The sequence below is a fragment of the Sus scrofa genome, chromosome 1, assembly GCF_000003025.6.
Source record: "Sus scrofa isolate TJ Tabasco breed Duroc chromosome 1, Sscrofa11.1, whole genome shotgun sequence".
Lineage (NCBI taxonomy): Eukaryota > Metazoa > Chordata > Mammalia > Artiodactyla > Suidae > Sus > Sus scrofa.
The window spans coordinates 272,699,325-272,726,820 of NC_010443.5; the positions used below are offsets into that span (position 1 = coordinate 272,699,325).

Consider the following 27,496-nt stretch of genomic DNA (forward strand, 5'->3'; position numbering starts at 1 on the left):
TAAATTTCAGGGTATTCTGTCCCAATTGCTAGACCAAAAAGGAGCCCCCCAGGGCTTCTGTCTGGTTCTTGTTTGAAACTTCCATATCGGTACCTACAAGAACTCAATGAGCCTGTATTAGCTAAGGGAGTGTGATGGACTGAATGTGTCCCCCCCAAATTCCTATGCCAATGAATGAATGTGATGGTATTTGGAGGCGGGGCCTTGGGAAGGTAATTAGGTTTACATGAGGTCAGGCGGTTGGGGCCCCCATGATGGATTAGTGTCCTCACGAAAAGAGGAAGAGAGACCGGAGCTCGCCCTCTCTCTGGCGAGTGCGGATTCAGCAAGAAGGTGGCCGTCTACAAGCCAGGAAGTCTGTCCTCACCAGAGACAGAATCTGCTTGCACCTTAGCTTGGACTTTCCAGCCTTGGTGAGAAGTCAGTGCTGAGTCACCCAGTCTGTGGTGTTTTGTTCTGGCAGCCTGAGCTGGAGGAGGGAAGGGGGAAGAAGGAGGGACCTGGCATGTGAAAGATACCTACTCGAATGGATGGATGAATGGATGGGCGGGTGAAGGGGTGGATGGATGGGTGGGTGGATGGGTGGATGGATGGATGGGCACCAGGATGCTGAAATGATTAGCCCTCTGGAGAGGTTAAATGAAGGCTCTTCATTTCCAGGGCTGCCTACCACGGGGAATGGTGTTGGCCCTCACAGGCAGCCCTGGAGAGGGTCCGGAGGCAGGGAGACCTCAGGTGGCAAGAACCTAAGTGAGGCTGTGTGTACCCTCCTCCCTCCCACCCCAGGCTTCAACTGAAGTGCCTGGGGCTGGGGGCCTGGACACTGCTCTCCCATAGAGAGGATCCTTCATGGCTCCAGGGAATGCCTGCCTTTTTTTTTTTTTTTTTTTTTTTTTTTTTTTTTGCCACAACCTCAGCATGCCAAAGTTCCCAGGGGAAGGATGAAACCTGCATCACAGCAGTGACAACACCAGGTCCTTAACCACTAGCCCATTGGGGAACTCCCAAGACCTGCCTTTACTCACAGCCTGGGATCCTGGTCTGCAAAGGGAGACCCTGAGCTGATTACTTACTTAATGGGGAAGATGAGGCCCCTAAGTGGGATTACATCTTAGGACAGCAGCTGAATTCTCTGGGTCCGATACAGCAGCTAGAAAATACCACAAATAACTAAATGCCCTGAATGGGGGAGGTGGCTGATAAGGTAAGCCACACAAAACTGTGAAACCATTTAACATGTTAAAAAAAAAAAAGAATTTGGAGTTCCCGTCGTGGCTCAGTGGTTAACGAATCCGACTAGGAACCATGAGGTTGCGGGTTCGGTCCCTGGCCTTGCTCAGTGGGTTAACATCCGGCGTTGTCATGAGCTGTGGTGTAGGTTGCAGACGCGGCTCGGATCCCGCGTTGCTGTGGCTCTGGCGTAGGCCGGTGGCTACAGCTCTGATTCAACCCCTAGCCTGGGAACCTCCATATGCCGCGGGAGCAGCCCAAGAAATAGCAACGACAACAACAACAACAACAAAGACAAAAAAAAAAAAAAAAAGAATTTAGGAGGGACTGAAATAAAGTAACATTCACTGGGAAAAAAGGGCCTGCTGATTGATGATAGCAAAATGTGTGTGTGTGTGTGTGTGTGTGTGTGTGTAATAAAGTGAGAATGTGAGGAGTTCCCGCTGTGGTACAGCAGGTTAAGGATCCAACAGGTTGTCACTGCAGCAGCTCGGGTCGCCGCTGTGGCTCAGGTTCAATCCCTGGCCAGGGAACTTCCACATGCCACAGGCAAGGCCAGAAGAAAGGGGGACATTTGGTGTTCCTGTCATGGCGCAGTGGAAATGAATCCAACTAGCAACCATGAGGTTGCAGGTTCAATCCCTGGCCTTGCTCAGCAGATCAAGGGTCTGGCGTTGCTGTGAGCTGTGGTGTAGGTTGCAGACACTGCTTGGAGCTGGCGTTGCTGTGGCTCTGGTGTCTACACGGCGGGCAGCTGTAGCTCTGATTAGACCTCTAGCCTGGAACCTCCATAGGTAGCAGGTGTGGCCCTAAAAAGCACACACACACAAAAAAGGGGGTGGACATTCAAGTTAAGGGACAAGCCCTTGAATTACTTTTGATTTTTCTTTTCTAATGTAACCACTTTCCAATTATTTTTAATTTTTCTTTACACCCTTGACTTATTTGTCAAGTTTTCTGCATAATGACAAATCGTTCCAGTTGCCTGTGGGCCAAGTGCAGCACCCAAAGAAGGTTGCAGGTGTTTCCACTAGTCCCTCTCCATCAGGAAGACAGAGACTGTCTCCTGCGTTTGGCTCCCGGTTGGGACCCCCGGCCCCAGGAGCACCGCCTAGACCGGCGGGACCCCCGCCCAACAGCAGTGGGGTCTCCCGAACCTCCCCCCACTTGCTCTCCGCGTCGGACCTTGGACTTCAGTTATGTTGCGGCTTCCTGTCGCCAAACTTGTTTTCTTTTTGCGGGAAACCTAATCTCTCCAGCGCTGGGCTGGCAGAGCATGCAAATCAGCCTAACAGTGCTGTTTTGTGAGTGCTCCCCGTATGCAAAACCTCCTGAAATACATCAGGCGGCCCGGAAGCCCAAGGAAGCTGGAGGGGCCGAAGAGGAAGGAGGAGGTGGGGGGTCGGGGCTGGGGGCTTGGGGTGGGGCTCCGTGCCCGACAGGATGAAATATCCGGACCGGCAGTCCCAGCTTCCCACGCCCATCCCTCCTAGGTGGGGACACCTGGCCCCCACCCCCACCCTCGGCCTCCCATGGCTCCTCCGCGGCCACCAGATGGCGACACACGCGGGCCTGGGACCCAAGCGCATCCTGCCCCGAACCTGGGCGGTGGAGGTACAGCGGGAAGCACCCGCGTTCAAAACCACACCCGCTGCTCCTCACCCGTTCTGGGGCCAAGTCTGGGGACGCGTGAATTTGACTTTTTGCTTTTTTTTTTTTTTTTCCTCCCCTCAACGGCAACCTCTGCAAGGACAAGAAAGGCCACTCTAAATACAAAAGCGGCCTTTAATAGCACAGGTGAGGGCTTTCTCCGGGAGCGCTTGAGCTTCCAGGGGGAAGGGGAGGAAAGGAAGAAAGGGAGAAAAACGGAAAGAAGGCAAGGGAAAGGAAAGGGGTGCCGGGGGCGGGGGGAGAAGAAAAAGAAAAAAAGGAAAGAAGAGAAAGAAGGAAGGAAAGAAAAAGGGAGTTCTTGCCGTTGCGCAACGGAAACGAATCCGACTAGGAACCATGGGGTTGCGGGTTCAATCCCTGGCCTCGCTCAGCGAGTCAAGGATTCGGCGTTGCAGTGAGCTGTGGTGTAAGTCAGAGATGCGGCTCGGATCCCGCGTTGCCGTGGCTGTGGTCAAGGCCGACAGCTGTAGCTCCGATTGGACCCCTAGCCTGGGAACCTCCATATGCCGCAGGTGCAGCCCTAAAAAAAAGGACCAAAAAAAGGTGTGGGGGGGGAGAAAAGAAAGTGAAAGAAAGAGACTAACTTGTGAGTTCTCTGTACAAAATAAGGTTTATAAATTAAAGTTTTATTTTGACTTTAACTTTTTCGATTTAATAATTTAGCCATTACTTTTTAAATGCACATGCTGTTAAAAAGTTCTGGAGAGAAAGCGCCGCTCCGGGCGCGGGCGCGGAGGGAGAGAAGAGAATGAAGCGTCTTGAGTCGCCGAGAGCTTTGATAAGCAAATACAGCCCAGCGCTCTCGCTCTCTCTCTATTGGCTGTTCCTTCACCGCCAGATTTTGACACAAATAATCAGATTGAAAATCAGGGAGGGGAACAGAAGAGGAAAAAAAAAAAAGAGAGAGAGAGAGGAGAAAAAAAAAAAAAAAAAAGGAGAAGTATCTATTTGTGCAGAGAGTCACGAAGTTTGCCGGGTGGCTCCGATTCCCCAGAGGAAGGCAGCGAGGTTCCCACCGCGGGACAGGAGGCGCCGAGCTCAGACAGGTGAGTGCTTCGGAGGCCCCTACCTCTCCTTTTAAAATTTGCATATCTGACTTAGTTGGTTTCCCAGCGGGTTACCTAGTCCCTTTAGCAATCCTGGGAGGATTAAGGTGGGCTGGAAACGTCTCTTTTGCGGGAGGTGGCTTTCAGCCCTGGGGCTCGGGAGAGAAGAGGTGGTAAGGAGACAGTCTTATCTGAGATGCCGAGAGCCCCTGTTCCTTCCACCAGCTCTGCAAGAACATCCTTTCAAGACTCGATTCCAGGCTCACAGATGCCCACTGCCTGCACGATACCGTGCCCATCTCACAGCTCTCCCAGGGGCCTGGGCAGCCCATGCAGGACCCACGTGGAGGTGTCTGAGTTGGTACCCGCCTTCAGGCACAGGTTGGCCCTGTCCCCAGGGCACTCTGAGCCTCTCTTTGGCTGTGAAATAAGAGAAGGGGTAGAGGACTCTGAAGGAAGTGCCGGCTTCAGGACCCGCAGCCCCAGGCCACCTTCACCAAACTCCAGGGACACTGGGAGAGTCGGGCTCTTCTCATCTGGAGCCTATTGAGGGGTGCATCTCCCAGTGCCAGGAACTAGAGGTGGGGAGGTAGAAACTCACCCTCTTTTACCTGATCTTGAAGAACAAGCCAAGTTAGAGTCTGGGCTTCTGGGGAGAGGTGCTCGCTCGGAAGAAGGGCTTATTGGAGTTCCCTTGTGGCGCAGCAGGCTAAGGATCCCACACTGTCACTGCAGCAGCTCAGGTTCGATCCCTGGCCCAGGAACTTCCACATGCTGCAGACGCAGCCAGTACATACATACATATATACACATAGTAGGGCCTGTTAAGACGAGCAGTCCACAGAATCACCGTGGGTATGTGCCCACATTTTTCTGGGGAGAAAGGCTGCCATTTTCACGAGATAACCTTAGGTGGGGTGCACCTTAATTCGCAGTCTCTGGATGTGGATCTGGGAGAAGCCAGCTGGACTGCCTCTGCCCAGCTGGGCTCACGTGGCTGCCTGTTTCTTAGCGGGCAGGGGGTAAAAGGGTCCAGCCTTCGTCAGGGGGCAAGTTACTCCTCCTCAGAAGTGGTGCAGGAGGGGCTCTTGGGATAAGAAGGTATGCGGATGTGTGGTTTCTTCCAACCCAGACTGAGGGCTTGGTCCTTCAGCTTCCCAGCTTGGGGACCACGGAGAGCTATACCTGGGTTAGGTTTGATTGATGGAGTCACTCAAGACCTAGAGGGCGGTTTTCGTTCCCTTGTTTCCAGGCATCCTAACCAATGCGAGCTGTTTGAGCCTCTAATTCAGAGATGCTCCGGAAATGTTTTTCCCTCCTTCTTGCTTTTATTGAGGTGAAATACCCACCGTATGAAATTGACCATTTTACCCTGTTTAAGTGGACGGTTCAGAGGCATTCTGTGTGTTCACACTGTTGTGCTCCCACACCACTGTCCGTGTACACAACGGCTTTCATTTGCAAACGACTGAAACTTTGTCACCAGTAAACCATCATTCCCTGTTCCTTCCTCCCCCACCCCCGGCCCCCACCATCCAACTTTCTCCCCTTGAATTTGATCTCTGGGTAACTCACTTAAATGGAATCATGCAGGATTTGTCCTTTGCTATCTGGTTTCTTTCTTCCTTTCTTTTTTGTCTTTCGTCTTTTGAGGGCCGCACCCATGGCATATGGGGGTTCCCAGGCTAGGGGTCTAATCAGAGCTGTAGCCGCCGGCCTACACCAGAGCCACAGCCACAGCAGATCTGAGCTGTATCTGCGACCCACACCACAGCTCACGGCAACACCCGATCCTTAACCCACTGAGCGAGGCCAGGGATCGAACCGGCAACCTCATGGTTCCTCGTCGGATTTGTTTCCGCTGTGCCATGATGGGAACTCCAGTATCTGGTTTAATTTCACACGAGATAACGTCATCAGTGTCTATCCATCTTACTGCGTGTGTCAGGATCGCTTGCCTTTTGAGGACTGAATACGCTTCCATCACTCTGTCTGTAGGACATTTGGTTAATGCTTTTGATTGAGTGACAGGCGGTTGGGCGGTTTCCACCTTTTGGCTGTGGTGAATAACGCTGCTGTGAACAGGAGTGTGTCAGGTCGGGTCAGGTGCCTGCTTTCGGTTCTTTGGGCTGCACATCTGGGGGTGGACTCCCCCACGTTTGATGTGGCCTTCCCTGAACTGAGCAGGAGGCATCTGAGAAATCCTTCCAAATTTCAAATTAAATAATGACCGCTCTCTGCGGGGGGCCCATAGCACAACCTGGGCTCACTTCCCCCGACTCCTACAGGGAAAGGGTGTCTTTCGACTTTGTTTATTTCCCCTTGAGGCATGTCTTTAAACATAAAGGAAGTCCCATTGTCCTCTGTAGCAGACACTGAGAAACAACGGAGTCTTACCCAACCCTTCCAAAAACGGAAGCCCGAGCGATGAGTTTCATGGTCAAGGTGGGTCCGTCCCGCGCTTAAAAGCCAACGAACCCCGGCATGGGATTTTAGAGCAAAAGGGAAGTTTAGAAATCTTGAAGTCCAACCGTCCCTTTTGAGAGATAGGAAAACCAAGCCTCAGGTTGGTGGCTGACACGGTCGAGCTCAAGGTCACAGGATCCGACTCAGGCCCATGGGACTCGCCTCCTTGCCCCAGAACCACAGGTCTGCTGCTCTGAGTCCATCTGGAAGCTGGGGTGCAGCGTGGCCCCCCTTCAGAAGCCCTGGCCGAGATTCTGGCTCAGGGTCAGAGGACCCTCTATCGGGATTGGGGGTTTTTGAAGCGATCTTAACAGTGGGGCTCTTTCCGGAGGCCCGATACCATCAAGGCCTCTGTTTTATGAAGAAATCTTGGGCTTCTTTCACAATCTCTGCTCTCAGCTCTTTCTCAGAACAGGTTCGTGTGAATCAAAACGGCGTGGTTGTTAATTAACTACAGGATAGGTGATTGGTTCCTGTTTTTCTTTTTTTTTCCCACTCAGCTCCCAGGGGTCAAAAGGAAGTTCTTTTTGGGTGCCTTTGGCCCCCACGGTGAGCTTGAAGGCTCAGCCGTGGGGTTGGTTGTGCTGCTGTCACTTTGCCAGGCTTCCCGGAGAGAACCGTCTCGGGAGGCGGCGGGAGGAGATGGGGCCGGGGGTCGCTAGAGTGGCCCTGAGAAACCTTCTCCCATCGGGGGAACCCTGGAAACGGGGACCCCCTTGTCCCCCGTGTAAGTACTTATGAACCACACAAGTGCCATGGTTGTGTTGTCGCCCCAGTTTCCAGTTCGCTCTGGTTCAGGATCTCCTCGTGGTCCCTCGGAGATCCTCCTAAAAGACACCTGTTCCCTTGCCTGCCTCTCCACCCCAAACGCCTCAGGAACCCAGGCGGGGCCAGCTGGGCCCTGGAAAAGACCACAGAGCTGAGGAATTTGATTTCCCATCATCTTGCCCGGCCAACAAGCCCGCGTCCCTGCCCCAGGCAGGCGCTCTTTCATCAGATGAGCAGAGCACCGGGCCAGGAGTCAGATCCGAGCAGGGCAGGAGCACAGGGCCCAGCTCTGCTGTGAGGCCCAGGACAAGCCGCTTGCCTCTCAGACTCCGTGCCCACCCCCTTACCCCGAGACTCGGGAAGTTGGACACTGCTTCGTTTGACTCAGTGGGGATCAGGGGTTTTTTTGGCTGCTCTGCGGCATATGGAGTTCCCGGGCCAGGGGTCAGATCCAAGCTGCAGTTTCCACCTAAGTGGCTGCTGTGGCAACACCGGATCCTTAACCCACTATGCTGGGCCGGGGATTGAACCTGCGTCTCAGAGCTCCCAAGACGCCGCTGATCCCTTTGTGCCACAGCGGGAATTTCAGGGTGTCAGGTTTAATGACAGTGCACGCGGGGAGCTCTACGCTGTCCTGGGTTCCTGCTTAGTTTGTCAGTTCCCTCTGCCCTGAGCAAGTGCCCACCCCGCGGTCTGACCTTCAGGAGCACCGAGGCCCGGGGAGCAGGCGACCAGGTCCATCTCTGCCTCGCTCTGCCCTGGGATGGAGAGCCCTTCTCCGAGCCTCAGTTCCTCCTCTGTAAAATGGGGTGATTGCCCCAAAGCTCACAGGTCAGAATTAACGGAGCTAGGGTTTTGCAGATTCAGGTTGCAAGAATGTTTCCTGATGTTCTAGCTCAGCGGCTTTAATACCTACCTCTGGTTCTAGCTGATTTACTGATAAATACTAAGCTTTAAAAATAATCATCTTTGGATGAAAAGACAGACCACTGTCCTGGGGGCCCCCTAGAACCAAAGGCAAGGGGAACCGAGCCCCCAGCCCTCCCCCAGAGAATGAGGGTCTCTTCCTGCTCTGCCGAGGGTCTGGCCTCCTCGGGGGCTCCTCAGAAGCCAAGAGTCAGAAGGGGGAAGGAAGGGGGTGTGGGGAGCCTGGGGGAGGGCGGAGGAGGAAGACGTGTCTCTGGGAGATAAGGCCACGATGGGCTGCCCCACAAGCCTGGGAAGGATGGCAGGCCGGCCGAGCCTTCAGAGTCAAAATCTGACAGCTCCATGGGCCCCCAGAGGCCTTCAAGTCCCACCCCCTCCTTTCAGAGCCCAGAGGGGAGGTGCAGGAGCATGTCTGGCTCCTGGTCAGAGCAGGCTGGCCTTAGGCCAGGCGCCGGGGCTGGGACCAGGCAGGGCAGGACCCAGGCGGCACCTCCTTCCCAAAGCCTCGCCTCTGTGGGCTGAGCACCGCCACCCCCTCGGCGCTCCCGCTGCTCTTGCACCACGCCAGGCCCTTCTCAGGCTTGTTGCTGGTTTGTGATCCCACTTAGCAGGTCTGGACCCTGAGGCCTACCCTGAGGAGGGCTGGGCCTGGCGGGACCCCGCCGGGCAGAGGGACCACAGCCCAAACTCCAGATGCCCCCCAGAGGGGCAGGCAGGCCTGGGCACAGCTGGGGGACCTCTTCTGCCTGCTCTGGGTCATCCCCCTGGGAACAGGCTGGCTCCCCAGGGCTGCTCTTAAGGCAGAGCTCCAAGCCCCTCTAATCTGCCCCCTCCCAGCCCACTCTGTGGCTTACTGCCTTATCTGCTGTTCAGAGCAGCCGAGATCCCTTTCCCGCGCCTGGCCCTATCGCCCTGCAGCCCTGCCTGCTGGTTGGGCTGGCCCGGAGGCGGACCTCTCTTCTGAGGCCTGGGGATTGAAACCAGCAGAGCTGAGTTTTCCACTGAGCTTCTGCCTGGGCCCTGGTCGGGTGGGGAGGGGGTCTCTCCCGGGCGCCCTCCGGCGAGCCTCCTGGCTGGGCGCAGGGATGGGAAACCTTTAGGGAATTGGGGGGGGGGGGGGGAACAGATGCTCTCTGCCCAGAGGGCTCTCACTGGAAGCCAGGGGTACCAGGTGGTCAGGCTGGCCTGGCTCTGCCACCCTCCCACCTCCTGAACCATGGGTTCAGGGACAGGCCTGGGATGGGCGGCCCAGCGCTCTGTCCGAGGATTTGGCGGACCTTGGCCTCTTCCTCCATGTGCACAAAATGACCTCAGGCTTCCAGTGGGGTCTTCTGGGGCCTTGAGCCCCGCCCCCCGCCCCCCAACTATCCCCTCCTCCCACACCAAGAGAGGAAAGGCCTCTTCCTCTCTGAGGACAAGACTCTAGGCTAGGGCTGGGGACAAAGTGCCACCCTGCTCTGGCTGCATCAGCACCTAACTTGCATGATCTCGTGGATTTGCCATTGAGGCAAACTCGCCCCCTCATTGCAGCCCACCAGCCAGGCCCCACTCGGATAAGCGCTGAGCACGTTCGATGCGCCCGCCAGCACCACAAGCCTGGATGTCCCACCTTACAAAAAAGGGAGGAGTTTCTATTGTGGCTCCTTGGCTTACGAACCTGTCATGGTGTCTGTGAGAATGCGGGTTCGATCCCTGGCCTCACTCAGTGGGTTAAGGATCTGGCACTGCCACAAGCTTCAGTGTTGGTTGCAGAGGCAGCCTGGATCTGATATTTCTGTGACTGTGGTGTAGACCACAGCTGCAGCTCCGATTCGACTCCTAGCCCAGGAACTAACATATGCTACAGGTGTGGCCATAAAAAAAAAAAAAAAAGAAAAAAAAAAGAAAAAAGGGTGTAGGTCCAGAGAGGTTAAGCATCTGCCTTGAATTGCACAGCAGGTGAGCTGAGATTCTAAACAATGAGCATTTAACTCCAAAATCTGAGCTCAGACCACAGCTTTCCAAGGCCTCTGATTGCAGACCCCACAGGGTCTGAAGCTGCAGCTTTCTGGGTGCAGGGTTCACAGTGTGTCACAAATGGAGATTCCCCCGCCCTTCCTTCTCTGCTCCTAGGGCACACAGTGGGGACAGGCTGATGGGGATTTTCTAGAAGTGGGTGCATCAGTTTCCTAACAAGAGTATAGTGACAGAGGAGTTCCCGTCGTGGCTCAGTGGTTAGTGAAGCCGACTAGGAACCGTGAGATTGAGGGTTCGATCCCTGGCCTCGCTCAGTGGGTTAAGGATCTGGCGTTGCCGTGAGCTGTGGTGTGAGTCGCAGACGTGGCTTGGGGATTCCCTGTTGCTGTGGCTCTGGCCTAGGCAGGTGGCTACAGCTCTGATTAGACCCCTAGCCTGGGAACCTCCATATGCCACAGGGGCAGCCCAAGAAAAAAAAAAGAGTATAGCGACAGACATTAGGCTTTGTACCTGCTGTAACAAAATACCACAAACTAGGTGACTTAACACGACAGGGGCATAGTCTTTCAGAGTTCTGGAGTCTAGCTATCCAAGGTCAAGGTGTCAGCAAAGCCAGCTCCTTCCGGAGGTCCCGAGAGAGGCTGTTTCAGGCCCCTCCCCTCGTGGTTGCCAGCAACCCTTGGCTTGTAGCTGCATCTCTCCAGTCTCTGCCGGTATCTCTCTGTGTCTGTCTGTCCAAATTTCCCTCTTTTAAAAATTTTTTTGTTTTTATGGCCACATCTGCAGCACATGGGTTCCCAGGCTAGGGGTCGAATTGGAGCCGCATCTGCGACCTACGCCACAGCTTGCAGCAACACCAGATCCTTAACCCACTGATGGGGGCCAGGGATCGAACCCGCAACCTTATGGTTCCTAGTCAGATTCGTTAACCACTGCGCCACGACGGGAACTCCCTCCCTGTTCTTACAAGGACACGAGTCACATTGGACTTTAGGGTTTCTCCAAACCCAGCGTGACCGCATCTTGATGGCATCTACGAAGACTCTATTACCAAATAAAGTCACATTTGCAGCTTCCCGGTGGACACGAACTTTGGGGGAACACTAGTCAACCCAGGAGAGTGGGTTCTGATTTTAGGAGGAGCCCTAAAATACAGAGGAGCCTTGTCCCCTGTCCCTCCTAACCTTTCTCCCATGTGCCCCCCCCCCCAACAGGCGTGGGCCTCCCGCTGACTATGCCGCGCTCCTTCCTGGTGAAGAGCAAGAAGGCTCATACCTACCACCAGCCCCGCGACCAGGAGGATGAGCCGCTCTGGCCTCCCGCCCTTGGCCCTGGTGAGTCAGAGCCCAGAGGAGCCTTCCGCCTCCCCCACGTGACGGGGACGCCGCTGCAGCCCACCCTTCCCTGTCTGTAGTGAGGAGAAGCTCAGGGGAATGAATGAGTGAATGCACCCATCTCTGCTCACCGCGAGGGATGATGGGAGCATCCTGGTGGGAGCGGGTCCTCGAGAGCTGACCTGTGGCTCCTGCTCTTAGGGCTGATCTAGAGCGGAGGTTGGATGCTTGGGAAAACGGAGACTGGTCCACGAGCTCTCCTGGGGCAGGGAGGGGAGTCTCCTCCTGGCCTCCACCCTGCTCCCACCATCCTGGGCAGAGCCCCTGCGTGTGAGCAGCCGGGGGGGTGGTGGGCAGCAGCAGCAGGTCTCTCTCTGGTCCCTTCCTACCCACCTCCCTCCAAACATCCCAGTGCTGCTGCTCTAGGCTCTGACGGTCTTGTCTCCCCGCAGTGGCCAGGGACCAGGTCCTGAGCAACAGCCCTGTCCTCAGCACCCTGTTCCCAAACCAGTGCCTGGACTGGACTGGCCTCAAACAGGAGCCAGAGCTGGAGCTGGACCAGAGATTGACCAAGATGGCCTTGGCCCCAGGTACCCACCCGGGACCCCCAGCCATCCCCCAGCCAGTGCCGGGGACTGGAGGGTGGACGAGCTCAAGGAAGCAAGACCCCTTGACGTTGTGGGGTCAGGGAGGATGGACAGTCTGAGCACTCGAGCTTCCAGTTGGATCCCTCCAGGATGGGGAGCTCATTCCCCCAGGAGAGCTTCGGGGTGGTAGGGCGGGGGAAGCAGTGAGCAGGCCGAGGCCGTGGGTGAGGTGGGCACTCTGCAGGGGCCATGATTCTGGACTGAAAAGCTGGGACCCACCCCGGGGACCCAGACCCTCCCCCCCGTAAATAATTTGGGCTCCACACCAAAGGCCTCAGCATGAGGTGGAGGGTGGTGGAGAGTGGGTGCCCTATTTTTAATGTCACCACCAGGAATATGTCCTATCCTCCACAGAGGGTCCCACTGTGATGTCCCAGCCCCAGGATGGGGACTCGCCATCTTCCGACTCACCCCCATTCTACAAGCCCAGCTTCTCCTGGGATGCCCTGGCTTCATCCTATGGCCACAGCTACCGGCAGGCCCCCTCCACCATGCAGTCTGCCTTCCTGGAGCGCTCTGTCAGCCTGTACGGCAGCCCTCTGGTGCCCAGCACCGAGCCACCCTTGGACTTCAGCCTCCACTACTCCCCTGGCATGGACGCATACCACTGCATCAAGTGCAACAAGGTGAGCGGCCGGGGTGCGGGTGGGCTCTCGGGCATCCCCTCCCCTCTCCATCACCCCGACAGCTGCAGGCGTTCCTAGCTGGTGCTCCCTGTGCTCTGGTGAGATCAAGGATTCACAGTATTCATCCTCATCACCGCTCATTGAGCCCTGACCCTGTGCTAAGCCCTTGTCGTGCATGGACCCCAGGAAGTGGACAAAGGGCTAAGGTTCAGAGAGGTCGAGTCACCTCCCCGAGAGCACACAGCAAATAGATATCAGAACCAGCTTTCAAACATGGCTCTGCCCAACTCCCAGTTCTTAACCACCAGGCAATTTAGCCTCTAGATTGGGTCAGAGGAGCCTTCCAGACCTCCCTCCCCTACTCCATTTCATAGACAGGAAAGCCAGGCCCAGAGAGGGAAAGGAACCTGCCCAGGACACACAGCGCATGCCAAGAGAACTGGCAGTCCAAGTCTCTGTGGATGAGCTGGGCGCAGAGGTGGGGTCCCCGGCCCGTCGCCCTCTCTGTGTCCCCGGGGGCCTCATGCTCTGCCCCCTCCCCCGCACGCATTCAGGTGTTCTCCACGCCCCATGGGCTTGAAGTGCACGTCCGCCGCTCCCACAGCGGGACCCGGCCCTTCGCCTGTGACATCTGCGGCAAAACCTTTGGCCACGCCGTGAGCTTGGAGCAGCACACGCACGTCCACTCCCAGGTAGGCAGCTGGCCGAGCACGGGACCCCCGATTCCCACTCCTGCTCTGGGCTCTCCCTCTTGACCCGGGGTGACAGATCAGGGGTCCCTCACTCAGTCTGGGTCTCCAGCACCTGCCCATAACACACTTCAGTCCCTGATGGACCAAGTCGGCTTCATGCACAATTGGAAGAGGCTCTGGGCTCGGGCAGGGTTTCCGAGGCAGCTGGTCTGTGATGCTCAGGAATGACCCGCCTCCTGGGTAGTCAGGGCAGGTTTCTCACCTTTGAGGCTCTGGACTCCTAGCATCTTGGAGTCAGACTTAAGTGTTCCCCTCGTCCCACTTAGCCTCACCCGATGCTAAACGCTGTCTTCAGAATCCTGTTCCAGGGAGTTCCTTGTGGCTCAGCGGGTTCGGGATCCAGCACTGTTACTGCTGTGGCTCTGGTTACAGCTGTGGCACGGGTTCAGTCCCTGGCTTGGGAATGTCTACATACTCTGGGCATGGCTGAAAAAAAAAAAAAAAAGAAAGAAAGAAAGAAAGAAAGGAATCCTATTCCTGAGACGGTACCTGAAACCAACCTGAGTTGGGAATGCCCGGGTAGATAGAAAATACCCGCCAGGACAAGCAGGAAGGGATGGTGGCAACGCACACGTGCCCGCTGCCCGCTGGCTTCTCCACCCCCTTCCTCCCTGGGACCCTTTGAGGTCACTACTCGGGCTGGTCCAAGGCACCCGTGAGGATGCTGAGTCCCAGGGAGGGTAAACGGCTGGCCCAAGGTCGCGGGGCAAGTGAGAGGCAGCAGCCAGAACCGGGCCCCAGTTCAGACCCTTGAGGAAACCACAAGGGGCGAGCCCCGTGGGGGCCCCTCAGGCTCTCAGCCCCGCCGCCACCCCGGGGGGCCGGCATGGGGGGTGTCTGGGTCCTGCTCCTCCGGGCCCCGTCCTCGAGGCCACCCCAACGGTGTGTCCTGTTCCTCAGGGGATCCCGGCCGGGTCCGGTCCTGCGCCCAGCTTGGCAGTCCCGGGTCGCGAGGCCCCGCCTGCGCCTGACCCCCCGGGGCCTCGTTTCCTCCGGCAGGAGCGCAGCTTCGAGTGCCGGATGTGCGGCAAGGCCTTCAAGCGCTCGTCCACCCTGTCCACCCACCTCCTCATCCACTCGGACACGCGGCCCTACCCCTGCCAGTTCTGCGGCAAGCGCTTCCACCAGAAGTCAGACATGAAGAAGCACACCTACATCCACACTGGTGAGGCCCCCCCTTCACTCTTAAAAGGTCTGGGCTTGGGGTTCCCATTGCGGCACAGCGAAACAAGTCCAACGAGTAACCGTGAGGACGCGGGTTCGATCCCTGGCCTCACTCAATGGGTTGAGGATCCAGCGATGCCGTGAGCTGGGGTGTAGGTCGCAGACTCGGCTCGGATCTGGCGTGGCTGTGGCTGTGGCGTAGGCCGGCGGCTGGAGCTCCGATGAGTGCCCTAGCCTGAAAACCTCCGTATGCCATGGCTGCTGCCCTAAAAAAAAAAAGCAAAAGGAAAAAAAAAAAAAAAGGTTCAGGCTTTAGGATAGGGATGGGGGAGGGGGTCAGTTTGCATAAAGGAGCCCACTCCCTCCAACAGGAAGAGCTGGACACGTTATGCTACTTAATGTGCAGGAAAGTTACTAGAAGGAAATAGCCAAATGTCCCCATGGATGATGTGGGTAGATGTGAAACCGACAGGCCATCGGCTCCTGCATTCACTCATTCCCTCGTTCCTGCGCGTTCCCCACTCACGTCCTCATTCATTCATTCCCCAGCTGTTGGCCAGTGCCTCTCCTGGGCAGGGCCCTGAGTCAGGCGCTGGGCTCCTTGATAAACAAGACAGACCTCATCCCTGCCCTAAGCAGGGTGCAATTCCCTGGAGAGGGGTGGCCAGCGTTGTATTCGTCTCATCTCCCTTGTCTGATTATCTTCTAAAGTGAACGTGAGATAAAGCATAATAAAGTCCTAGAAAACACACGCAGGGCAGGGGGGCGGCAGGTCTGGTGCAGATAGCCCTGACCCCATTCCTGCTGCCCCCACAGGTGAGAAGCCCCACAAGTGCCAGGTGTGCGGGAAGGCCTTCAGCCAGAGCTCCAACCTCATCACCCACAGCCGGAAGCACACAGGCTTCAAGCCCTTCAGCTGTGAGCTGTGCGCCAAGGGCTTCCAGCGCAAGGTGGACCTGCGGCGGCACCGTGAGAGCCAGCACAACCTCAAGTGAGGCCGTCCCTGCTCCCGGCTCCTGGCCAGCCAGCCCTGACATGACATCACCTGGCAGGGAAGCCAGCCTCACACACCCAGGCTCCCGGAGGCAGCACTGGCCGGGACTCTTCCAGCTTGTTTTGAGACTCATCAGAGTGCTGTGTGACCTCAGGCAGGTCACTTGCCCTCTCTGGACATCCCAACATTTCTCTTGCTGCAAAGTGTGGCAGCTGGGTTGGGTCTTTTCTGAGCTGATGTTGTCTATAGGTCTAAGAGCTTGGTGTCTTCCCAGGGACAGAACCCAGGGGGCCAGAAGAGCCCCAGGGGGACAGGGGTGACAAGAAGAGACCAGAGCTGGAGCCCACAGAGAAGTCCTCCCCCTGCCTGCCGCCCACTGGGCTCTGGTCAGATTGGTTTTCAGTGGACCTCTTTCTGGCTGCCACGGAGGGTCAGAGCCATCTCCTGCCCCAGTGGGAGGCCTAGCACCCCACTGCCTCAGCCAGCGTGCTGGCCACTCCCACTTCTGATGGCTACTCAGGCCATGCGGTTCCCGTTCTGCTGTTAGACCCGGGCCGGGGAAATGAGCCATCACTGCTGTCAAAGCCTGTTCATCTCAACTGCTATAAATAAAAATAAAGATACAGATTTACTTACATTTGAGCAGCATTTATTAAGCACCTGCTGGGTACAAGCTAGTGCCCGGGGCTTTGGGGAGGAATGGCGGGGAGCCTTCAAAAGTGTGGAAACTTCCATCGTTGCTCACAGATGCATTGGGAGACCAGCGAGACCTCAGGCAGGGGGTCCAGTGGAGGCAGCTGCGGGCTGTATAGGCTTCCTGCAGCTGCTAAAAGAATTCATTACAAGCGTGCTGCTTCCAGCCACACAAAATTGCCCTCTTACAGATCTGGAGGTTGGAAATCCAAAATGAGGAGTTCCCATTGTGGCTCAGCGGGTTAAGAATCTGACATCGTGGAGTTCCCGTCGTGGCGCAGTGGTTAACGAATCCGACTAGGAACCATGAGGTTGCGGGTTCGGTCCCTGCCCTTGCTCAGTGGGTTAACGATCTGGCGTTGCCGTGAGCTGTGGTGTAGGTTGCAGACGCGGCTCGGATCCCGCATTGCTGTGGCTCTGGCGTAGGCCGGTGGCTACAGCTCCGATTCAACCCCTAGCCTGGGAACCTCCATATGCCGAGGGAGCGGCCCAAGAAATAGCAACAACAACAACAACAACAACAACAACAACAACAACAACAAAAAAAAGAATCTGACATCGTGCCCGTGAGGACGCAGGTTCGATCCCTGGCCTCGCTCAGTGGGTTAAGGATCCGGCATTGCCATGAGCGTGGTGTTGGTTGCAGACATGGCTCGGATCCCGTGTTGCTGTGGCTCTGGCGTAGGCCGGTGGCGACAGCTCTGATTCGATGTCAAGCCTGGGAACCTCAAGATAATATCCGAGTCCTGATCCCCGGAAGCTGCAAGCTGCGAATGTTATAGAGACAAAGGGATCCTGCAGAGGTGATTGAGTTAAGCCCCAGGCCACCCCTCACTAGCCGTGTGACTCCAGCTTGAGCCTCCTCCTCTGTTAAATGATAAGTGTAGCAGCCCCTTCTGTGGGCAGAGGGGAGGACCCCTGAGGCTATCCGTGCACAGCAGGGAGCAGGAGCCAGTACAGAGGAAGCACTGCTAGGCCGTGAATGTACCCACTAGAAGTCCTGCCCATCCTACCAGGCCTGCTCAAATGCCACTGCCTCCAGGAAGCCTGCCTTCATCATTCAGCCAGAAGGTCTCCTGCTTCTAAGCACTGAGCTCCTGGGGCTCCTCGTTTACAGATCAGGACCCACTGGACCTGGGCTGGCACTTATCTGTGGGTAACTCTCCGCTCTGGGCTCTAGCCCTCAGCACCAAGCCTGTGCCTGGCCCACAGCAACGGACGCTTCTGAGTGAGTCCCTTCTGGGTTCTGAGCTGGGTCCAGGGTTTCCATACGTCGTCTCTAACCGCCCCCAGCCTCCTGCAAAGGAGGTGTCATCATCGCATTTTTCAGAACAGGCAACTGAGGCTCAGAGAGGTCAGCCGTCTTGCTCAAGGTCACACAGTGGGCAAGTGCAGAGCTGGGATCAGGATCTCTGATCAAGTCTTCTTCTCGTTTCTCCCCAGTGACACCTGCAGACGCCTCCTCTCCTCCTGTGAATCCGTAGGGTTTGGAAGCCGTTAGGGAAATGGAGAAGCCCTTGACTCTCAGGCTCTGGGTTTGGCCGGGCAGGAAGCCCAGGCTATACTTCATTCCAGAGGCTTTTCCTGTCCACTTTAGCAAGAATTCCCCTGAACAGACCTGCCAGGTGTACAGAGGGTGGGGTGGAGCTTCGGGATTTGCATAGAAGGGTAGTCGGGTCTCCACAGACTTTCGGATCCTGTCCTGCAGGCCCTGCTCTTGGAGACAAAGGAAGGCAGCCTCTGGCGACCAACCCACGAGAGCCACCAAAGCATCGGAGACCACCTGCTCCCGCCCCTACTCCTGTCCATGGAGACCGTAGCCCAGAGAGGGAAAGGAACTTGCCTGAAGCCACACAGCAGGGCCAGGTTCACCTGGGGTCCTGAACTGGGGGCAACTCTGCACCTCCCAGAGGCTGAACACACACACACACACACACACACACACACACACACACACACACACACACACGGAGCTACTTTGCATGCTCCTTGTTTGCTAAACAAAACCACACGAATATCAGGATTTCAGCCACTTCTGCAGCAGGGTGGGGCCAGGGAGAACAGCTAGACAATGGGTCCTTCTTCTGCTGAGGTTGGGAGATCAGGATTTAGTGTGTGGGCCCTCCCCTGGGTGCTGACAAGGGTAAGGTGGGGCCGCCCTGCGGTGGGGGAGCAGGGGGCCTGGAATCTCATTTGCACATTGCGGAGAAAGGGGGTCAGCCTGTGGGCAGGCATGCGGGAATGTGAACCCTGCCTCCCCAGGAGAGGCAGCTCCGCAAGGAGGGGAGCGTGGTGTGCCACTGCCCCTTCCCCACGCCCACCTCTCGCCCAGCTGCGGGAACCCCAGGGTGCTCCTGGGAAGCGTGGGCTTCCCTAGCAGAGCTGGGGGCCTAGAGGAGGCTGGCAGCTTGGCTCCAGCCTACAACCAGCACCGATGCTCCCACCAGTGGGAAAAGAGGCCTTGTCTCCTTCAGGATGGCGGGCTCTGTGGTCATCACGCCAGGGTGCGGGTCCGACTCAGTAGGTGCAGTGCCCCCCACCACCCCCGCCACCGCTGTCTGTGATTGGAGGGAGTCTGGTCCCCCTTCTCTCGCTCCCATCATACTTCCACTCCCTCCCAGGACGAAACCCCAAGATCGGAGTCTGGTGTGGGAACCCGGAGGCCCTGTCCAGCCCTGTGGGACTGCCCGGCTTCCCTTTGCTGCATGTACCTCCTCCCATCACCCAAATAACCAGGTCTGGTCCATGGCCAGGACCTAAGCCTCACTGCCCCAGATGGGATTCCCCCACCCCCCAACCCCCAGTGAAGGTACTGGCTATTCCAGAGGGAAGGAGCAGGACGTGTGGGGGCTGGGGAGAGGAGAGACCAGACCAGAGAATGATGAGGCATCAGGGCCGGCCAGAAGCGTCCGAAGCTGGAATGGCTACACGCTGTGGGGCAGAGCTTGTCACGGGCGGGCAGCAGGAAAGACCTAAGACTCAGAGGCGTCTTCTCCAGGCATGAGGGTCATTGTGTGCTTCAAGACCAGGCAAGGAGGAGTTCCCATTGTGGCTCAGCAGTTAATGTATCTGCCTAGCATCCATGAGGATGCGGGTTCGATCCCCGGCCTTGTTCAGGGGGTTAAGGATCTGGCTTTGCCGTAAAGTGTGGTGTAGGTCACAGACTCAGCTCGGATCCGTGTTGCTGTGGCTCTGATTTGACCCCTAGCCTGGGAATCGCCATAAAAAGCAAAAAACAAACAAAACAAAACAAAACAAAAAAACAGAGGAGTAGCCCAAACACGCGGGAGCTGAACTTTGGAAAGCATCCCCAGTGCCCCCTGGTGTACTCTGGCCAGTCAGGTGGGAGGACTGGGGTTGGAGGTGGTTCTGAGCCAGTATCCAGGTGACATCGCCAGCCTCCCTGAGCTCCTCCCGGCCCCCTGCTGAGACGGCCAGGAAGGGGAGGGCCCCGGGATGGAGGGGGGACTCACAGGAGACCATCAGGCCACCCCATCCACTTCCCTGGGATTTTGGACGGGAAGCCAAGTCTTTCCCCAACGGCCTTTAGGGAATTCCCAATGCCATTTCCCACCTTTCGCCCACGGGGTTCCCTCCCCTAAAAGGCCTTCTTCCCTCCCATGAAACCTAGAAACCCACCTCAAGTGCAGACACCCCCTGACCTCACCCCTGACCCTCCAGCCCACCTCTAGGAATTTCTGTAAACAAAGAGTCATGGGAGTTCCCGGGCAGCACAGCGTGTTGAGGATCCAGCAGTGTCACTGCTGCGGCTCCAGTTTGACGCCTGACGCGGAACATTTCAAATGCTGCGGGTGTGGCTGAAAAAAAAGAAAGAAAGAAAAAGAAATCGTCACAGATGGGCCACAAATTAGCAATAAGATCATCTTCCTTCCTTCCTTCCTTTCTTTCTTTCTTTCTTTTTTTTTTTTTTTTATTTTTTTGCCACCCTGCGGCATATGGAGTTGCCGGACCAGGAATCAAATCCAAGCTGCAGTTGCAGCAACACCAGATCCCTTAACGCACTGTGCTGGGCTGGGGATCGAACCTGCAGCCGATCCCATTGCGCTACGGTGGGAATTCCAAGATCACCTTCGGAGCCTGATGGAAATGGAAAAACCCAAATTAGAACCATCCTAACCTCCACGAGAGGAGCTTGGCTACATGACCAGTGGTCATATCCAGACGATGGTCACCCACGGAGCCACTGGAAGGGACCAGTGTGCTTTACAAAGACTGACCTGGAAGGGGCCCCGGCGCTATGCAGAGCCAGGAACCCTTGGTTCACGATCACGCGCTTGTTCTGCAAAAACAGCACAACGTAAATGTGTAGAGAAACAAATCTGGAGAAGGTCCCTCAAACCATGGATAGCAGGTGTGTTTCTGGGCCAGGAAGGAGGGTTGATTCCCCCTCAACACTATCCATCAAAGAGACTTGGATTTATACAGGCGTGTACGCGTGGTTTGTGGGGGTTTTTGCTATTTTAGGGCCGCACCCACAGCATATGGAGGTTTCCGGGCTAGGGGTCGAATTGGAGCTGCAGCCACTGGCCTACACCATGGCCACAGCAACGCAGGATCCAAGCCCAGATGGCAACGCCAGATCCTTAACCCACTGAGCGAGGCCAGGGAACCCGCATCCTCATGGATCCAAGTCGGGTTCCTTAACCGATGAGCCCTGACGGGAACTCCTGGTTGTTGTTGTTGTTTTTCATATGGAAGTTCCTGCGCCTGGGATCAAAGCCAAGCTGGAACTGAGACCTGCGCCACAGCTGCGGCAACACCAGATGCTCAACCCACAGCACCGGGCCGGGGATCGAACTAGCGCTGCCACAGAGAGAAGCCAGATCATTCACCTGCTACACCACAGCGGGAACGCCTGTGTGTATTTTTCACTTGAAAAATTGGAGACAAAATAGATTTTGCAGTGTAAATGTGCCAACATAGGAAGCTGTTTGTGATAACTTCAGTGAAAAAGTGGTTTAAAATCAGTATCCACCATACGATTCCATTTTGTTAATTACACACACAGCAGGAAGTCTGCCAGGATAAAGAGCAGCGTATCAGCAGGGCTGCGGAGAGGGGGTTGTGTATTTTCTTCTCCTTATGTTTCAGTGTGTAAGTTGTGTTTTCGTGTAAAGGGCGTGCGTGATAACATTATTGTTGGCATTACAAAAAGTCTCTGCTTGAATATCATTTCCCTGCCTTGAGGTTTGCATCCCAACTCCTCCCTCCACGCTGCTGTCCCCCGGCCCAAGGGACAGGATCTGTCCGCCTTCGCAAGTGCTGGCTGGCTTGTCCCCAACCCCCAATTCCAAGAGCCACCCCCTGCAGGCACTGCGTCCAGGCCTATCACTCAGCTTAGGATCCAGCACCTAGTAGGTCCCCAGTAACTCCAGGATGGGTGTACGACCCCATCAGGGCCCCTGGCTCCTTCTTGGCAGGTGGGGTGGGACCCCTGAAGGTGGAGCTCCTGGCCTGGCGGAGGGCTGGCCCCTCCCCCCTCCCCGGGCCCAGCTGGGATTGGGCCCCAACCAGGAGACAGGCAGGGGTCCAGGGCTCCAGTGGTGGGGGGCTGCAGGGAGGCAGGAGGAGGGAAATCTGAGACAGGGGCTGTGCTGAGCGGCCGTGCTCAGGTTTGGCCTGATAAGTTTATCAAACGGTGCCGGCTGCCAACCGTCAGTGCGGAGCAGGCTGGCGGGCTTTGGCGGGAGGATGCTCCCGGGCCGATAGGGCCTTCCAAGTGTTATCAGAGGCCTGGTGGCCCAGAGAGCGGGAGAAAGGGAGAAGCGGGGAGATGGGCGGCGGGGGTGGGGGGTGGGGGTTGGTTCCAAGCACCTCATCCAAATGACCAGCGCCAGGGAGACAAGGCCTCTGAGATTCCTGGGGGGCCCTTGACACCCCAGCCACACCAGCGCTGCACTGGGGATCAGCCCAGGAAGGCCAAGGCTTCCAGCCCACAGCTCCGGGCTGAAACTTCCCTGCTCTTCTGTGAGGCCTAAAGAGAAATTCTCTTTTCTGGAAGGTTCCATGCCCCGAAGGCAAGGGGGAACAGCAGGGTACCTCGCCACCATTCTACCCCTCCAGCCTTTCCTTGCACCACACCTGTGGTCATGGGTGAAAAGTCAGGCAGTCCACATGAGGGAACCCCCCCACCCCAAATGTCCAGCCTGGCAAGTTCTATTTACCAAGCACCTGCCACAAGCCAGGCACCATTCTAGGAGGTAAGGAGATGGTGTCTGCCCTCCTGGTGCTCAGTGGGGACGCAGAGGATGCCAGAGGGATGGGATGCAGGGAAGGCGGCATCTGGGGAACACGGCAAGGTTACCTGGGTGGCCAGGGCGGCCTCCCAAGGAGCCTGCATTGCACTCTGCAGGTTAAGAACCCAACTAGTAGGAGTTCCTATCGTGGCTCAGTGGTTAACGAATCCGACTAGGAACCACGAGGTTTCAGGTTCGATCCCTGGCCTTGCTCAGTGGGTTAAGGATCCGGCATTGCCGTGGTCTGTGGTGTTGGTTGCAGACACGGCTCAGATCCCACGTGGCTGCAGCTGTGGTGTAGGCCAGCAGGCTACAGGTCAATTCGACCCCTAGCCTGGGAATCTCCACATGCCACAAGAGTAGCCCTAGAAAAGGCAAAAAGCAAAAGACAAAAACAAAAACAAAAAAACCCGACTAGTATCCATGAGGATGCAGGTTCGATCCCTGGCCTAGCTCAGTGGGTTAAGGATCTGGGGTTGCTGTGAGCTGTGGTGTAGGCTGGCAGCTACAACTCTGATTAGACCCCTAGCCTGGGAACTTCCATGTGCTGTGCGGCCCTAAAAAAAAAAAAAGAAAGGCCATGTGCCCTAAAAAAACGAGAAAAAGAACAAAAAAAAAAAAAAAAAGAGAGAGAGAAGAGAGACGTGGGGGAGGCGAGCCCAGACGGGGTTGTCCGGGCCTCTGTCTGCAGAGTGACTTTCAAGGCTCTTCCCTCTGGGCCTCAGTTTCTCTAATCTATAAGGCGATACCTGTGGTCTTCAGAAATCTCTAGATTCGAGAGTTTCCCTTGGTGCAGTGGGTTAAGAATTCGACTATTAATACTGAGATAGAATCAACATATAATGTTAGTTTCACGTGGCGCACGTGATTTGATATTTGTATATATCATGAACTAGTCACCACAATAAGTCTAGTTAACATTCATCACCACACAGAATTAAAATTTTCTTTTCTTGTGATGAGAACTTTTTTTTTTTTTTTTATCTTTTTAGGGCCAAATCTGTGGCATATGGAGGTTCCCAGGCTAGGGGTTGAATTGGAGCTGCAGCTGCCAGCCAGCCTACACCACAGCCACAGCCACAGCCACGCAGGATCCGAGCCACATCTGCAACCTACAGCACAGCTCACAGCAATGCCGGATCCTTAACCCACTGAGCGAGGCCAGGGATGGAACCCGCGTTTCTCATGGTTACCGGTCGGATTTGTTACCCCTGAGTCACGATGGAAACTCCGTGATGAGAAGTTTTCGGGTCCACTTTTTCTCTTTTTTTACGGCCACACCCATGGCACGTTCCCTGGGCCAAGGCTCAGATCCAAACTGCAGCTGCAACCTGCACGGCAGTTGTGGCAATCCCAGACCCTTAACCAACGGTACCGGGCTGGGGATGGAAGCAGGGCCCCTGCAGAGACAAGACTGAATCCTTAACCTGCTGTGCCACAGCAGGAGCTCCTTCCCTCTTTTTCTTATTGAAGTATAGTTTTTGTGTTTGCTGTTTGTTTTGGGCCACATCATGTGGAAGCTCCCACACCCGGGCCACAGCAACGACACCACCAGCTCCTTAACCCACTGAGCCACAAGGGAACTGCTGAAGTACAGTTGATTTACAGCATTGTGTTAGTTTCAGGTGTACGGCAGAGTGGTTTGGCTCCATACACACAAACAGACGTATAAATACGTTTTCAGATTCTTTTCCATCATAGATCATGACAATATATTGAGGGTAGTTCCTGTGCTCTACGTAGGTCCTTGTTGCTTATCTGTTTTATATACAGTAGTGGGTATCTGATCAAGCCATAGTCCTAATTTACCCCCCACCCTTCCCCTCGTGGACCCTTGAACAAGGGAGTGGAGGGTACAGGTGACAGCTGTCGGGGAGAGACACTGGAGCTTGCGCATTCGTGGGCCCACAGCACACGTGGGTGCAGGCCAGTGTCCCGGCGTTGGGCACGGTTTGGAATTAGGGAAGATAGGAAAAGGATGCCTGCTTGGACCTCTGCTGCCTGCACCTGGCAGCCCCTTGACTCCGAGCCTCTGCCCTTTCCGCCCAGCGTGCACCAAAGAAACATCCTTTTGTTATCATCTTGGCCAATGGCTCTGACCTGGGAGCACAGGTCCTGGTCGGGATCCCGGGGCCTGGTGCCCTCCTGGCCAGCGTGTGATGAACTGACCCGGCCACACACATGGGCTGTCCCTGCTGACAGCTGGAGCCACAGGCGCCAGGCTGAAGCTCAGAGCTATTTCTGCCAAGGGTGACTTGGGACTTCCTCCCGGATCTCTTAAAAATAAAGGGGTTATCGGGGCCCTCAGGCTCCTTCCTCCCCCCGGCGGAGACCTGACATGATTTCTGGGGGGGCCTGCAGCCCCAAGCCCCCCTCAGCCCAGCCTGGACTTATCTCTGGGCTCAGCTGGGCAGCAGGAAGGAGAGAAGCGACCACCGTGGCCAGCTCTTCCTGCCCCAGAAGCCCCTTTTGGGAGCAGCGGGCGATGTGGCCACTGACTCAGGGGCGTCAATCACCCCTCTTTCCCGGGGCTGTGGTTGCCCACCGGCCTCTGGGGGAATCAGAAATCGGAGGCAGAGAGCGTGCTGGGGAAGCCTCCGGCACAGTCCAGCCCAGCCTCTGCCCTGGGCTCCTGGCCGCGCCCAGCACAGCCCCATCTCCGTGTGTGGCCCCCGCGTGTCCTGCAGAACCGGCGGGACACTGGTCCCCACTAGACTGCCACCCCGCACCCCAGAGCCGGGAGGCCCCACTCCTGGGGCTGGAGGGCAGGCCACCCTGCAGGGAGCGAGGGCTGAGGCCTTGGGGGCTGTGGAAATGGCCCCACATCCCCCGAGGATTCCCTCCTCCCTTCCAGGCCCCAGAATTTCAGTCCTGACAGAAGGCAACTCCTCCTGGAACCCCGCTGTGGCGCAGCGGATTAGCAGTGTCTCTGCAGCGCCAGGATGCAGGTTCGATCCCGGCCTGGCCTGGCCCTGTGGGTTAAAGGGCCACCGTCGCTGTAGCTGTGGCATAGATCTGATCCCTGGCCCGGGAGCTCCACGTGCCACGGAGTGGCCAAAACCGAAAGAAAAGGGTGGGGAAAAAGAGAGAGAGCGAGAGAGAGAAGGCAACTCCTCTCAGGGTTTCTAAGGAGAAAACCTGAGATTCCATTCAACAAGCTGGGCAGCCACTCAGGGTTGGGTCCTGATGCCCAAAGACCCAACAGAGGGAGAGCCCAGCGGACCCTGAGAGGCCAAGGGGCCACCAAGCCCAACCCGGGTCAGGGCACTCTTCCTGGAGGAAGCAGACATCTGGAAAATGGGAAGAACTGGATCTGCCAAAGTAGAGAGTGTGGGGAGTTCCCTGGTGGCCTGATGGTTGAGGACCCAGTGTTGTCACTGCTGTGACTCAGGTTCCATCCCTGGCCCAGGAACTTCTGCATGCTGCAGGTGTGGCCAAAAAGAACAAAATTTAAAAATAAAAATGGGAGTTCCCGTTGTGGCGCAGCAGAAACGAGTCCAACTAGGAAGCACGAGGTTGCGGGTTCAATCCCTGGCCTCGCTCAGTGGGATCCGGTGTTGCCGTGAGCTGTGGTGTAGGTTGAAGATGTGGCTTGGATCTGGCGTGGCTGTGGCTGTGGCGTAGACTGGCAGCTGTAGCTCTGATTCGACCCCTAGCCTGGGAACCTCCATATGCCATGGGTGCGGCCCTAAAAAGCAAAAATAAAAAAAAAAAAAATAAAAATGATGTTGAAAAAAACCAAAAGTAGAGAGGGCCACAAGGTGAAGAACAGCAGGGGCAAAGGCCCTGGGGAGACAGAAAGCCTGCATCTGCCCCCAGCTCCATTCCCAACATGCTGCGGGCCTGGGGCCCATCCACTGCCCTGCTGGGGCCACAAGAGGCCAAGTGCAGAGCAAGGGTGGCCTAGAGAGGCACTTGGTGCTTGGTCACAGTCACTCCTGCTTGCTGTTGGCGCTCACCGACCCAGCCGGCCAGTGCCCGGGGACTCACAGGATGCCCACGCGTGGCTGGCCCCCCTTTGGGCTGCTTGGAAGGTTCTGGCCCCTGACCTGAGCGGGCGTCCTCTGCTCTCCAAGAATCTTAGCTGGAAACTGCCACATTGGGGGTTTCCTCCCAGGCCGGCTCCCCAGCGCCCCTCAGCCCAGCCTCACACTTATCACCGCCCTGCAGCTGCCTCCCCCGGCCCCTCCAACCACCTCTCTGGGATGATTCAGCAAATCTTCCCTCCCAGGGGGGAGAAACAAGGGTAAAAAAAATCACAATGTCAGATTACAAAGCCCCAACCGTAGGGCAGACCCCTGCTGGGGAGATAAGGGCCCGGCAAAGCCTCGCTGGCAGATACACCTTCCAGAGCAGGGAGGTGGCTGCAGGTGCGGGCTGCGCAGCCCGGGCCTCGGGGAAGCCCGACCGTCCTTCTGTGGAGGCAGGTCGTTGGGTGGCCCGCCGGGGCAGAGGTCCCAGGGCCACTGAGCAGCCAGCCCGGCAAAGAGGAAGCACGGCAGCCGCAGCCACCCACGCCTGCGAGGCAGAAAGAGAAGGGTGGGACCTTCTCAGAAAGCTCAAAGGAGCATGGCCCACAGAGGGCCTCCGCCCCGGGGTCCCGCTCCAGCTCTGCCTGCAAAGCCTGTTCCGTGCAGGGCCCAGCTGAGTGAGGAAGTCGGGGCGCTTGTCCCCTGGAGGCCCCCGGGCTGCCATCACAAAGGCCACAGCAGGGGGCCCTAGGGAGTCGAGGCCTCCGTGGGACTAGCCTCGGTCTCCGAGGTTGGGGCTCAGCATCTGGTTGGGATGCGGTGGCTTGGGGACAGATGCCTGCACAGTGCTTGGCACACAGGGCCAAGGGTCTGACTCTCCAGCTGCCCTCTCCGCGTCTCTCTGGGGCAGTTTCTGAGGAAAGGGAGGGGTGAGGACGGCCAGAGGGACACAGGCCCCAGAGAGGGTGCTCCGGGCACAGGCTAGGGTCCTAGT

At 56.7% G+C, this 27,496-nt stretch overlaps 1 protein-coding gene across 2 annotated transcripts; it reads left to right on the forward strand.

Moving 5' to 3' along the window:
• Window positions 2,062-16,227, forward strand: GFI1B (growth factor independent 1B transcriptional repressor). Of its 2 annotated transcripts, none has more exons than XM_013993949.2 (8): window positions 2,062-3,027; window positions 3,565-3,947; window positions 11,279-11,398; window positions 11,851-11,988; window positions 12,400-12,671; window positions 13,226-13,363; window positions 14,324-14,588; window positions 15,404-16,227. In XM_013993949.2, exons 2-8 carry the CDS (start codon window positions 3,650-3,652, stop codon window positions 15,580-15,582), a joined length of 1,410 nt encoding a protein of 469 aa, XP_013849403.1. In that variant the 5' UTR covers window positions 2,062-3,027; window positions 3,565-3,649; the 3' UTR covers window positions 15,583-16,227. The 2 variants fall into 2 exon arrangements, with proteins under 2 accessions (XP_013849403.1, XP_020926559.1); XM_021070900.1 differs by having other exon boundaries at window positions 14,423-14,588; window positions 15,404-16,226.

Excerpts from the sequence above, each read along its gene's own strand:
- GFI1B (XM_013993949.2), top strand. The coding sequence starts at position 3,650 with ATGAAGCGTCTTGAGTCGCCGAGAGCTTTGATAAGCAAATACAGCCCA. Across the intron at positions 3,948-11,278 it reads GAGGCGCCGAGCTCAGACAG|GCGTGGGCCTCCCGCTGACT; the intron begins GTGAGTGCTTCG and ends CCCCCCCAACAG. Across the intron at positions 13,364-14,323 it reads ACACGCACGTCCACTCCCAG|GGGATCCCGGCCGGGTCCGG; the intron begins GTAGGCAGCTGG and ends CCTGTTCCTCAG.